Raw genomic sequence first — 14,032 nt, forward strand, 5'->3', positions numbered from 1 at the left:
AAGACGCATGATACAAGTGTTTTTATTTGTTCCCAGCTCCACAGTAACACGTGAACACACTCAGCTATTCTACATGGTTTAATCTGGGGTTTAAAGTCAGTGTTAAGTATTTGCACACGTCCCATTCTTCAAGTGAGGTTTAGTTTTACTTCAACAATAGCCTGATTTTTTTGCAGGTAAAATAACAAACCAATCACACTCTTGCACTCAACACAGTGAACATGCATATAAGGCACAACACGGGTTTCCAGTATGGAAAATAAACGTTTTAGAGCGGAAAGTGAAGCTGTGGGCTAAGAATGTCTACCGTAACCTGATTAATCAAACTATTTATTCAAGTGAGCTGGTAAAATTTAGCAGACTTTATCGAAGTTGAAAACATAACTGAATAGAGACTCGAAGAGAAGTGTTTTTATGCAGTTTTAAAGAGACAAACTTAATTCCCGCTATATATTCCCACAATCCTCTCACACTATATGATGCAGTGACTCTTAATTCCAGTTAGTTTTCTGGACACAGTCCTTGTATTGATAAAGGCAGCAGAATGTCAACGTGTATGAGAATAAAATTAAACAAAACTCATCAGCATCTATAGAACAGGTGAGGTTCCTTGATAGTAAAAGGTCACTGGCTCAGTATCTCAGTTTGTGTGGGTGGCAGGCCTTGGCCGGCGTTCTTGCGGGTGATGGTGGTGCAGCGGGTGAGGATCTCACGAGGCCGCGGCCTGGGCGGCACCTTCGGCGTGGAGCTCCCCTTGTAAATGTTGGGATCAGAGACGCTGGGGAGCATTTTCCCCTCGGTGCCGTGGGTTGGGCTGAGGCCGCTGCTCTTCACGGGTGGAGGCGTACGGCTGTGGCGCAGCCAGTCACCAGTGGCGCTCTGGCTCAGGTCAAAGGTCGAGCTGGCTGAGGAGGAACTGAGGTCGTCGCTGCAGCTGAATTCGCTGCTGCTGCTCCCAAAGCTTGCATCGCTCTCTGCTCTCAGGCTCCGGCCACGCTCCTCCTCCCCTCCGGCCATTTGCACCATTATGGTTGGCGGAGGAACGTGTTTTGCAGGGGCGGTTGCTGTTGCGACCTTGGTGGCAGAGGTTCTCGGAGGAGCACGAGGTGGCTCAGACAGGATGTCGAGAGAGCGAGACCTCTGCATCGTGTCTGGTGTGAGCAGACGGGGGGTTGAGGACCTGGTGGGTGGAAGCTGCAGAAGGTTTCCTGAAGAGAGGCTGAGCTGGTGGGACTGTTCCAGCATCAAGGAGGAGGAGGAGGCCGGTAGCTCAGAGGAGGAGCGACGGCTTTGATGGTTGGCTGCCATGCGGACCTGAGGGTGGCTGTAGGGCTGCAGGTACATGGAGGGGATGTAACCTGCTTTACCATTGTATCTGTTAAAGGAAAGAAAGAGACGGGCAGGATTTAAAATCTTGACTTTATAAAATCGAGATACTCGTGTTTACAGGCTAAAGGACTTCAGGAGGAAAACATGAGCTCAGAGTTTGATGCACATTATCCCATCTCCTTTAACTCATTTAAGATTATGCTGCCGTTCAATTCAGTGTCTTTCTTTTCCTGAATTAAATCTATTCATCTTCAACCATCTGACCTTTCTACCATTTTGAGAAGAAGTCACTGTCCCACCATCCCCAGTAAAGACTTAACTGAATCCATCTCTTATAAAAAAAGGCCTGATTTAATAAACACCTGATGAGCCACCAGCCGTTGTCAGACTTCTGCAGGACCTCCACCATTGCACCGATGTGCACAGTCAGCTCATCGTCTTTGGTGGCCTTGTAGCTCTTGATCGCAGTGCACAGCGTTCCTGAGAGTGATACAAAAGAACTTTAGTGTCCTGTTGACAGACATGAACGCCGAGGTGTTGATGGTGTCTTGAGAAAGAGCACAACAGAACCTGTTTCTATGCATGTACCTCTTTCAGGAGTCCCATCGGTTTCATCTTCATCGTAATCATCTTCCAGCTTCTCCAGATAGGGGGCAGGGAACCAGGCCATGTGTTTGTCCTCGTTCTCCACGAGCCACCAGCCTGAACCACCAGAATGGCACATTATACTGATGCCAGCGAGCGCCTGGGCCCGTTACTCTTAATCATCAACGGACTGAAGTTTCTCTGCTCACCTGCTTTATCCTTTATCAGTACGTCCACTTTTTCATCCAAGGCCACTTTGAAAGGCTTGTTCTTGGTGTCTTTGGTCTCGTACGCGGCCACACATCTGTACGTCTCCGTGACAAACGGCTGGGTCACGTGGCCGCCGTGGCCTGTGTCGCCGTTGAGTTCATCTTCCGAGGGCATGATGATGATGCTGAGGAGAAGAGCCGCCGGTTAGTGTGCAGGTAAACACGCGTCAGTAAAACGAAGAGAGGTTATGCACGGGTCGGATTTTATTCTTCTGGCCACGTTATTTTTCTGTGCAGTTTGAAAGGTGGATAGATCCTGGTCGACTCTTCAATAAAACTAGTGCAGTGACTGTGCTAACCAGGAAATGGGCTGTTTGCTTGGCCTGTGGTGTAGTTTGCTGCTTTTATTTCCAGCCGCCCATGTTTGCAGGAGTAATCTGCAAATTAATTTTCAAGTCTGTTTGTGACAGCTTGTTATTTTTTGTGCATTGTTCAACACTTTCACACCCTTAGCATCAACAATACGGTACTATTTAAGACAAATCTGCCATTGTTTAGAAATGATACACGAGTTGGAATCTGGGTGACACCCTGAGTTTGTTGAAAAGGAAGCCCAGAGAGCTAAAAAATCTCCTCCTGCACTAAACTTTAAAAATATATCCCACTAGTTTAGCGTACCTGTTCTTAGGGAAGTCCGGCTGCAGGTCCTGGTCCTTGGGCTGGAAGAACTGGATGAGGTCTCCAGACTGAGTGACCCGCGGGTCGCAGCTCAGAAGCTCGTTGCAGTATTTTTGCAAGGATTTGAGGCGCAAGAGGGATTTCTTGGGACCGATCCGCTTCGTCTTCTTGTCTAAAAGGAAGCAGGACACACGGAGTCACAATGCGCAACAGCCTCGATGGCGCATGAAGAAACCAAACCGCAGCTGGGAATTACGCACGCTCACCTCGGAACTTTGGGATGATTCTGTCAGACTTTTTCAATTGGCTTGCTGCTGGGAATGCCGCCTTCATTTTTTTCTGTAAGTTGAGGAAAAGAAACAGCGGGTTGGAAAAAAGAAGAAGCCACTTTTACGCACGATTTTGATTTTTCCGCGCGTTTAATACCCACGTGGAATTTCTTGAACTCCCGAAAAGTTCTGTAAACAACGATGTCACTCTGGTCCGACCACAGCACGGAGGTGATGTACATCTGGAAACAGGAGAATGCAGATTTATCACACTGATGTTCTGGATGGTAACACAAACGATGGATGACTCCTTGTGCGCTTACTTTGCTCTTCTCCTTGTGCAACACTCCGGTGAAACGCACACTCATAGGATACCGCTGAGCCTCCATGGTGCGACGACAGAACCAGGACACAGGGTGAAGATGATCCCTGTTTTGACTCTGAGCTGCAGGTGTAGCCTCTTAGCCTCGACCTGGTGTGAGACCGAGGCAGTGATGGCGGGTTTATATTCTCCACAGGGGCGCGGGCGTGGCTGCCCGGTGTGAGTCAGATGGCAGAAACAAAACCTCTTAACTCCGTCACTCGCAGGAAACTCCAGGATTGCTCCAAAACTGAGAGACGTGGCTCAGGAAGCTTTGTTGGCTCACACAGGTGAGTGAGGCAGAACATTGTCCCATTCTTTGCTGATGGAAACATTCTTTAGTAATGAACCTATTGTTTCCTCTCACAAAGAATTAGAATCAGAATAATCCCCTTGTTATAACATGATTACTAAATGAGATGAGCTTCACTGTCTAAAATAAGATACAACCAACTTGAGTTTAGATAATAACGTCAACTGTAACACATCTTCTCTGCTTTGTTTGTTCTGTACAATAAAAACCAAACCCTCGAGCTCTGACAGACAGTCCAATGATACAACATGATTAATTGAAAGGACAAAAGACAAAGCAGTTCATGGAAAAAGAATAAATATATGAAGAAAAACAAGAGGATCATTCTATAACACTAGACGTAGATGAAGATTTTTCCCTTTTTGAAGTTGGCACAGGCTACTTAGTAATAAAGAATAAAAGTCACTAAATAAAGGGGACGTCTGCTCATCCTTTACTTTTTATTTTGTTTAATCTGTAATACTTAGTACAATACTAGAAGCGAATAAATCACAAACTCTTTGAGTTCATCCCTCGGGCAGGAGGCTGCGGGCCATCAGGACCAAAACCGCCCGCCACAAGACCAGCTTCTTCCCGGCTGGAGTTGGCCTTATCAACAAGGCCCGGGACCCCCACGTGACTCTGACTTTTATTCCGCCCCCACACCTCAAGGATATGTTAAATTAACACATTATATTATATTATTCTGCATTACATTGCATATTGCAATCTGACACTGTTCACTGTCTTGCATCTTGCATTTCACCTTTATATCTTTTATCTATTATATATATTTTATTTAGATATGTTTATGTCTAAATAAACGTTACTTTGTATAAATATTAGAAAAAGGGAGTAAATAAGATTGCTTTTTTTATGTGTGTTGTATTTATTATGTTTCTATGTTCATTGTATGCATCAATAACCAGAGCAAATTCCTTGTAGGTGTAAACCTACTTGGCAATAAATACTTTCTGATTCTTTGTTTCATTGATTTGCCTTTTTTTGAGATTCTGTGAATGTCTTGTTCTCGATTGGCTGCATCAGATGCTGAAATAATAAAACGAATATATTATTTTAAATCAAGGCCAAAGTGCATAGATGATAGAACGGATTGAAAGTAGAAAGCATCAGACCTGGAGACAGTGGGTGTCTTTGTCTTGGAGACAGTCAGCATTGTTAAAGGCACACAAGGAAGTTGTTTCCCTTCTTCTTTCCTGATTTGAGAAAATGTTACCTCATCTCCAGGCAGGAATCCTGAGGTGCTGCACGTACACCAAACACAAGCCACATTTATTGACATACTAAATCATGTCAAAGGCCCTCATCATTTCACTGAAGAAACCCAAACCTGTATTTAAGGGTTACAGGAACTTTCACCACATCAATTTAACCCGAAAAGGGAATGTTGACAACCTCTGCGACAATGAGGTGAGGCACACTTTACTGTGCTGCTGCCAAATGTTCAGAGGTTTGAACGTAGAACAGTTTGGTTTGATTCCCGGACATAAAAAATTACTTTTGTGGTCCACTACTGACATCTAGTGTCCGCTGCCATCTCAATGATCAGACGTACAACAGTGTAAAAGCAATACAGTATAAATATTTCTCTTTATTCCATCTCATACAATACATTCATAGCGGATTTATCACACATCTGACTTTTACAGACACACTCTCAAACAAACACGTTTCTTTACATTGCACATTTTTGATTTAGTCGATTAATTTTAAAAAAGCAAGCAAATTATTTTGAGGTCATTCAGACTGAAGTGGTCAGTCCACTTACTTGGGTTTAAAAAAAAAAAAAAAACAGTGTGTCAAGAGTTTCCCCCCCAAACAACTCCACAACTCCTTGTGTCATGCTGCGGGCCAGCAGGCCGGCTGAAAGGCTACGAGCAACACACAGGCAGGCAGAGGACATGCACTCTCCAGCACGTGGCCCACAGCAACACTTCTCAGGAGACTACTGATCAGAAGCTTTCATTTTTCTCGCAGAAATATACTTGAATATCTTCAAATAAAACATCACCAACCATATAACCTCGAGCTCTTGTATTGCAACTCTACAAAACTTTAAAATGGTAAGGCAGCGGGTTAGGTTCTATCTCCGTCACGTCTTCCAACGCGCCCGAGCCACACGAGGTGCTTCTGTTCATCACATTCCCCGGTGAGTGGAACGGTGGCACATCGTAGAAATGCGCGACTTGAATCTCCTATTTTGAGACGTTTTCAAAACCAGACAAATGTAGTGAAACAAACCAGTTCAGCCACACATGAACTACAATACACGTGACACTGATTTGGTCAGACTGCATGTGTGACATTAGATCTCCCTGCTCAATCTCTCACATGACCACAATCCTGAAAACACAACTCAGCAGCTGAGCTACGATACCCATAAGCCTCCTTATTGAATCCACCATTAAACTTTCATATACACTTTTCCTCTTGATTAAAAAAAATAAATATCTCACTCTTGAAAATAAAACCAAAGATACCGCCCTGTGGTTGTATGCCTCCGCCAACCAGTGCAGTTTCAGTCTACGTACATTTCTCTTCCAGACGTATGAGGTCACCACTGAAACATCTTTAAATCCAACTGGTCAAAATTGGAAATTTCCTAAAGGCAGACTTGAGATATCCTGTTCAAAAAGCCAAAAACACGTTTTGTGAGACCTTGATCCACCAAAATCGAAATATTTGTTGCAAATTTGAAAGGATTCTCTTGAGGTTTTCTTGAGATATTGAGCCAAGAAGAATGGAGGAACAACCTGACAACAGAGGCTCCACCAACTGGCTGCCACCGGCTCACAGACGTAAAATAATTTAAAAAAAACTTCCATTAGTGACTTTTGCATAGCGAAAATTCAACGTGTAGCCATTAACTGTTTGTGGAGACAGTGTTGAATAGAGGATCTTTGAAAATCCCAGCAGCTTGGAAAATATTAGTGATCATTTCGAGTTCTAGTTCATTTCCTCCCTGATCATCGGACCATGACTTAGTCTCACAGGACAAAGTAGATCACTGCTCATCATTGCTTTTGTTGAAAATCTCTAAAATAAAATAAAATAAAATAAAAGAGCTTACAAACCACCTCCAACACCTTTACTCTCATGTGACTCTTAACTAAAAAAGGCATATTATGCTCATAATGTCTCCACGAAAGCAAAACTGGAACTGTCTGGATGTCCAGCTACAGGGAGACAGATTCTGTGAAGAGTACACAGAAAACCGCTGCACAAAATTGAAAATAAAAACAGTTCAGAGAGAGAAATTAAAAATGAAATACGGGGCAAACATCAAGTTCTACAGCAGCTGTGAGAACCGTCTTTGGCCTTCAGGTCTTCTGTCTCGCTGCACCGTCTTTCCTTTGACTCCATCAGAAGACTGTCAGCCTTCACTTCCCCTGCTGTGAGGAAACAGGTCACCCCCCCTATTCATGGCATCATTAGCTCTCCGTCGTTCCTGTCCCATTTAAGCACAGGGCAATGTGAACTGTCCTTTACCTCATGCTGAACACCTGAGTTCTTCTTGTCACCGAAATTCATAAATGGGCACGCTGTGCTCTTGAACATGGTTTAAGATAAGAGACTGGTACCTGCAGGCGCAAGATAAAAAAAGAGAGCAATATTAACATAAGAAATATTAACAATTCTCTTTCAATCATTGAATTTAGCCTGGCATTCTGCAGCAGGGCCACAGGGAGGCGAAGTAGTTACCATTCAGAGCTCCTGTGGTAATAGTAGCCCTCGATAGTAGCTGTGGACTTCTGAAAGCAGATGTAGTAGAAGCCTGCGAAGGAGGCACCGCTGATGTCTTTGATAGTGTGGTCCGGAACCAGAAACTGCTCCTGACGGTGCAGGACAAGACGAGCGGAGGTCAGAGTTTAGCACCAACACGAGAGAGACAGGGGGAGACGTGAGAGAAACATCACCTACTTACTTTCCACCTCATGAAGACGTAATCACTGTTGTCCAGCGCTTCATAGTCAAAGTCGTCCGAGTTGAAGCTTTTGGCATATTTGTAAAAAGGCGGAAACTTGCCCTAGTGAAGAAGATATACAAACAGTTTGAGAAATGCCAGTTTCTGAAGCTGTATTAGTCGGTGATCACAAATACTAACTCAACACGGCGTACCCAGTGCTTTCTGTCCACATCCTCATCTGCGTCCCACTTCCTGGTTAAGAAAGGCCTCTTCTGACTGATAATTTCTCCAGCAAAAAATGTTGTGAGGGTGGGATACTCCTGTCACACAGAGAAACAAAGGTTAAGACGGAAGGAAAAATGCGGTGGAACATTTATACATGAGTGCAGAAGTCAGAGAAAGTATGAAAGGCTCTGTTGAACTGCTATGATGATTCAAGACTCCAGATTTTCAGCTTATGGTTTCTGCAGGATTCAATAAGTAAAATATAAATTTTTAATGAGTGAAATTTAAAGACCTTTGTCAAGACAGTTCTGAAGGAAGAAGCTGATCCTAAACATCTCCATTATTGAAGATAAGGTGAAGTAGAGAGTAACCCCTTGATACTCCACATTATCTCACAAACTACAGGCAGGGCAGTAGATATCTGTAGTCTATCCCACAGCCAAGCCCAGTGAACTGCTGATAACCTGTGTTTGCAGACAGTTATCAGTCCCACGTTGGTCTTGGTAATAGTTTTATTACAGCATGATGATATCTGTATCGTTGACAAAGAGCTGCAACACAGATAAGTTCCCAACTATGCACGGAATTTTTACGATGGAGGAATAACATTAAATGAACTTTAACATATCTAAGACCAAAGTGAATTTTATACCACAAACAACAACCTGTCAGCAGCTTGTGTTTTGTGCAGCAGGAAATTTTTAAATAACCGAAATGTTGGAAATGATTTATTCCATAGGAATTTATGATTTATTCCACTCGTCTTTCACTCCACTCTGCCTGAGCCAACGTCCCCCCCGAACCCTGCTGACCTTCTCTCCTGCACATGTTGCATAATGAAAAGCGGATTTGGTCGACACAAGAAAAGAAAATAAGAAAAAAAGACTAGTCTAAACACATATTTGTCCGCCCTTTAATCTTTATCACAGTTCAGTACGCATCAAACAAGCGGGGACTGGTCTCCACTCGCTGGAACAGTGAACCCAGTCCGAGCTCGTGCTCTGACAGAAAAAAAGGTCAGCCTCGTAACATCTGACCTATTTCACATCTCACCTCAGTTAGACCCTTTATCTTCAGGTAGCCACACAGATACGAGTCCTCCACGGTCACATGCTGCAAAAAAGACAAACAGGGAACACGTACAGTAACTGGCCTGAAATCACCAATGCACAAGATTCTTCTCCTCCTTCTTTGGCAGGACGTGTACATGTCAGTAGACTGGTGTGAACAGACGAATCACTATTAATCAGTGCACGAGTTATGTCTGTTTATAAAATAAGAGAATCCTTATTTAATCCCACAGTGGGGACACGTGTAATGTTTCAGCAGCAAGTAAACATGCTTAAACATTCCTTACATATGTAAGGAAATATGAAAAACCTATAAAAGGGAATAGATATAATAAATAGTGTAAACAGAATAGTGTGAGACTGGGTGGAGTGAAAGGGACAAGACTCATTTCACCCGTTGGCGAAGGTAGTTGTACAAAATGCTAACATGTTTGGGTTGTGTGTGTGTGTGTGTCTCTCTATGTGTGTGCTATAAAAGTAGTTGACAATAAAGTTAATTGTCAACATTTGGTCCAAATTCTAAATATAATACCACAGCAGAAACACAGAGCTCTGAGCTAGCTCGAAATGTGGGTCATCGAAACGAGCTAAGGGAGCTAACGTCTGCTAAGTTAGTCACTTAGAAACTAAGGCTACACATATGTCAACTTCATTGATAGAAGGACAATCACATCGACATGACGACGAGGCGGAACTCACCTGCAGGACGACCTCGACGTCGTAGGAGTTGCCTTTGCTCTTCTGGTAGCCTCGGAACTGCGAGCCGCTGTACAGCAGCGAGGTGGCCACCCCCGGCTGGTGGGTGTTGATCGGGGCGGCGGGCACAAGCGACGCCGAGGATGAGCGGGCCGGCTCGCTGGAGCTGCAGCACTCTGCGGGGACAGGCATGATGAGCGCGAGAGAGTCGCTGTCCGAAACCGTCATGAACTCTTCGACTGAGCCGCAGCGGGAGAGAGGAGGGTCCGGAGCCGTCACATCGAGCAGTGAGGGGGGAGACTTCGCTCCGGTTGACGGTTTCTTCTTCTGGAGCAGAGCGCTGCAGTCTCTTCTACTTCTTCTTCTCTCGGTTTACTGCTTCTTCTTGTGTTATGTGCGCGGGGCCAACAACGATTTGGTGCATCACCGCCACCTGCTGGTATGGAGTGTGGATCAGGCGGTGGATGGTTTTATTATCTATTGAGTTAAATAACAAAAGGAAACTTAAACTATCTCCATTATGTTCCACTTTCATCAAACTGTACTTTAATCCTGCCAAGGTTTACAATTATCTGTGTCCTTTGTGGCTCAGTGTACTATGATATAAAGAACTGTTCCCTCTTACTCACAACAATCAAATTATTTTACATCAAGACATATAATTAATGAAAAAAAGGTTTTGTGATAATCCAGCTTGTAGGTTTTGCGTTATCCAAAATAAAAAACATACCCCCCCCCCCCCATCCCCTCTATTGCATCCCTGCACTCAACCACATGGTTTTCATTTCGTCCCATATATTTTCAATTTGATCTGCACTCTTTGATGTTTGTCTTGTAATATTTATGAGTTATGTTCACCACAGTAAACCCAGATACATGTATTTGCTCATCTGGGGAATAAGGAAAGAGCTGAAGCAGCATATTGGTCATCAAAATGTCTTTATTGTCTCATATCAGGTGGAAAGAGACTGAATGAACAGATGAAATCATTCTGTTATTGGTTACTTGAACATAGTAACATTTGTTGTATGACAGTTGTCTCAGAAGGCTGTGGGAATGTCCTGTTCTATTTCAATCACAAGTATGTGAATGAAATGATTGTTTGCCTCAAAGATCTTGCCACTGGAACTCCTCCAGCTGCTCGTGCAAATGGTCGATATACTTGAGGGTGTCTGAGAGGCAAGTTTGGTTCCGCTTACGTTCTTTGTCTTGAGCCTGTAATAAGCCATAAAGAAGAAAGGCAAACAATAACAAGACAGTGAGATGCGAAGGAGAGGTTTTTCAATTATGAAAATATGGACTGGGCTGCTCGCTGTCAGGTAATTCCAGCTCCCTACCCCTTTAACCAGGGACACTTTCCAGGCCTCGACACGTGTAACACACTGAGCCTCTCTGTCACTGATCTTCAGCAGGTGGTTATCGTGGCCGGTGGCCAGTGCGTCCATCACCATGTTTTTGTCTGTAAACAGCTACAGAGAGAGAACACAGGTAAAAGAGGGTGAGGGCACTGACACTGGAAATGACCAATGTCTTTGCATCATCTGTACAACTGGAATTAATCTCTGTCATCAGTGTTCACATTAGATTATTATTCTGATATATCAAAGGAAGTGAGAAAACAGGTCTTAAGAGTGGCGGCTGTGGGATAACACTGGAGAGTCAACATGGCAGAGTGTGCAGACAGTAATAAGCTGTAATCAGTGCTTTTACTACGAGGCTATAGCAATCTACAGTGACCATAATATAATCATTTAGCCAGTTTGGTACAAAAGAGACCACACTTACCCATCTAACATCACCTGACATGTCCTCTCCCACGCTGTCCGAGGCCACTTTCTCCAGAGTTGCCGAAGCAATATCCCGCACTTTCTGATGATAAGCATCCTCCAGATCTCGAAATTGGGCAAATGTATGATTGTGTTAAAGGCATAATTTAGACAGGACTTAATAATTGACAATGGGACTCAATTTTGATATGATGCATAAAACAAATGAAAAGGATATATCCCTTGCACAGTTTCAGTGAAACTGCCCACCATGTCTGAGATGTTGATGTCAAACTCTTTGATGATGTCCTGAAATGAAAGAAAAGAGTTTTTGACTCGCAAACGTACGGTGGCAGTATTTAATCTAAATCTATAGCATCTATAATAATTATAACAATCAGCTTACAAAAACACAAATAAGAAAAACTCACACACACACTTACCTGTAACTGGCTATTGAGCTTAAGCTCCAGTGACATTAGGCTGTCTGAGAGCTGGTTGATTGCATCGTTGCATTGACCGATCTTGACCTGCAGCTTGTCTGGGTCTGATAACTGCCTGAGCTCCACCATCCTCTAGAAAGTTATAAAATAAAAATATACTTTATAGATTCCACACCAGAGAAATTCACTTGCGTCATGAACATAAGAAATGTTTATCTACTAAAAGCAGAGTCAATGAGCTATTATCTATTTAAATGTTCTGAGCATTACACGGCGCCTTTAGAAACATTATATAAGGGCCCGGCTAACCTCTTGGTGTTGCTGCTGAAATTCGGCCAAAACCTGTGATGCCTTCTTCTGGTAGTCTGTCACCATCTTTGTGTGACCGCTGAGGAAGGAGTTTACCTCTGCCTCTCTTCGTTTATGCTCTGCCAAGCCTATTTCAAGTACCTGCTCACACAGTTCCCCCATTTGATGCTCAAATGTAAGCGTTGGGTCAAGGAATTTAAGGACTGATTTCCAAAGATGAACATGTCATTAATACAACCACATGGACGAGAAAGCCCAGAATCAAAGGATATGTTTGGAGCAGATGAGCCACTCCTGTCACACATCGCAGTGTCTCCGCTTCTGGATCGTCTTTGAACATGCTCTTAAACAGATTGGATCCATTGAGGTTTTCCACAAAGGCGTCCTGTTGGGAAAAAATAACTGACCTGTCACACTGTCCATTCAGAGCTCAATGGACAATGATTGCATCACAAACAAGAGCTTTAGGTTACTGTGTGTAATTGGAGTTCTGCTTTCTGGCTTTGCTCAGCATCATCGGCTTGTTGTTTCTGCAGCTCTTCTTGTCTCATTTTCTCAACGGCTAGGTAGTGTTTGATAGATGCTTCCTTTTTCTGCACAGACACATCTTTTTTTAATACAATATTAACATGGAACGTTACAAATACCTATGATGACAGTTTTCCAAACAGACCTATATGAGCACAGTAGATTACAACTGTATCTTTGTTGAGACTTACTTTCTCCTCACTAAGTAATCTGAAGTCTAGGCACGTCAAGTTTGGAAAGAAGGCAGCAATGAAGTAACTGTATCCATCCTCCTTTGAGAGAGGATTTCCAGATAGGTTGATGTTGAACAGTTTCTTGAATTTCCTGAGGGAGAGCACCTTTAAAATGAATTAGAATTACATTATGGTATATGTTACATGAACATACACAAATGTTACACAGCATCCTAATTGCAATACTACTGTAATACTTTACATTATCCAGTTGTTCAAGGAGGTTGTTTGAGATGAGGAAATGAGTGAGATTCTCAAATTCACCCATGTTTTCAATCACAGAGATTCTGTTGTTGGACAAATTCAGATATTCAAGCTTCCGCAGAGACTCAAGACCCTCGATTCTTTCTATTCTGTTGAAAGACAGATCTGAAAGACACATTCAGAAGGATGTGTTGATCCCTATTTGAACCATTACATAAACAATGCAAATAAAAAAAGCTTCATCTTACTGAGCCATGTCAGATTCACCAGACGGTCCAGGCCCTCGATCCTCTCTATCAAGTTGTTGTTTAGACAAAGCCTGGTCAAGGATGTGAAGTCCCATAAATTGTCAATCTTCAGGATGTCTGCGAACAGAGGACATCTCACATACCGAAGCACAATTCACTTTCATACACTGATTGATGTCTCTATAAGGTATTTTCTTACGTCTGAAGTCCAGACGTATAGCGAGGACTTCATCGAGGTGTATTCCCTCCGCCCGGGCAATTCTCCCAGCTTGATCTCGAGGAGTTTGCTCATCAACTGCCTTCTGCACAAGCTCCTCATCCATCAAGATGGGCTGAGCTGCACCACACTGCCAGCCCATGCTACTGCTGGTCGGGTCACTTTAGCTCTCGGGCTAAAATAAACCGAATAAATCACAGTTTGTTCTTTAGGAGCTCAGTTTTATCACTAACCCAACTATCAAGGGGTAGTTCACAGACAAATGAATATTCACTTATCATCTACTCACTGTGATGTTATGAGACTTCGTAAACAATATCAAATAAACAACCCACCGGTGACAGCTTCGGATGTAAACAACAAGTTTTGTTTTATCCCGTTGATGAAGTCTCCGTTTACTCATTGTCACTTAGCAACCGACTCGCCTCAAGCCGCGTTCAAG

General features: G+C 43.3%; 3 protein-coding genes across 3 annotated transcripts; all 3 read right to left on the bottom strand.

Moving 5' to 3' along the window:
- Nucleotides 1-6: 6 nt before the first annotated feature.
- Nucleotides 7-4,979, bottom strand: LOC128458286 (NADPH oxidase organizer 1). The gene is made up of 9 exons (XM_053443066.1): nt 4,860-4,979; nt 3,394-4,773; nt 3,232-3,312; nt 3,068-3,140; nt 2,802-2,973; nt 2,124-2,308; nt 1,918-2,031; nt 1,692-1,809; nt 7-1,375 (listed from the first exon to the last, which is right to left on the bottom strand). Exons 2-9 carry the CDS (start codon nt 3,457-3,459, stop codon nt 625-627), a joined length of 1,560 nt encoding a protein of 519 aa, XP_053299041.1. The 5' UTR covers nt 3,460-4,773; nt 4,860-4,979; the 3' UTR covers nt 7-624.
- A 327-nt stretch (nt 4,980-5,306) lies between these two features.
- On the bottom strand, nt 5,307-10,000 carry gid4 (GID complex subunit 4 homolog). Its single transcript, XM_053443067.1, has 6 exons — nt 9,646-10,000; nt 8,930-8,989; nt 7,864-7,971; nt 7,670-7,771; nt 7,447-7,577; nt 5,307-7,325 (listed from the first exon to the last, which is right to left on the bottom strand). Exons 1-6 carry the CDS (start codon nt 9,868-9,870, stop codon nt 7,262-7,264), a joined length of 690 nt encoding a protein of 229 aa, XP_053299042.1. The 5' UTR covers nt 9,871-10,000; the 3' UTR covers nt 5,307-7,261.
- Nucleotides 10,001-10,605: 605 nt separating this feature from the next.
- On the bottom strand, nt 10,606-13,760 carry drc3 (dynein regulatory complex subunit 3). Its single transcript, XM_053442695.1, has 12 exons — nt 13,573-13,760; nt 13,374-13,490; nt 13,124-13,290; nt 12,880-13,026; nt 12,634-12,753; nt 12,433-12,545; nt 12,161-12,335; nt 11,852-11,983; nt 11,647-11,717; nt 11,428-11,551; nt 10,980-11,111; nt 10,606-10,857 (listed from the first exon to the last, which is right to left on the bottom strand). Exons 1-12 carry the CDS (start codon nt 13,730-13,732, stop codon nt 10,750-10,752), a joined length of 1,566 nt encoding a protein of 521 aa, XP_053298670.1. The 5' UTR covers nt 13,733-13,760; the 3' UTR covers nt 10,606-10,749.
- Nucleotides 13,761-14,032: the final 272 nt, after the last annotated feature.

The sequence above is a fragment of the Pleuronectes platessa genome, chromosome 16 (assembly GCF_947347685.1).
Source record: "Pleuronectes platessa chromosome 16, fPlePla1.1, whole genome shotgun sequence".
NCBI classification, from domain to species: domain Eukaryota; kingdom Metazoa; phylum Chordata; class Actinopteri; order Pleuronectiformes; family Pleuronectidae; genus Pleuronectes; species Pleuronectes platessa.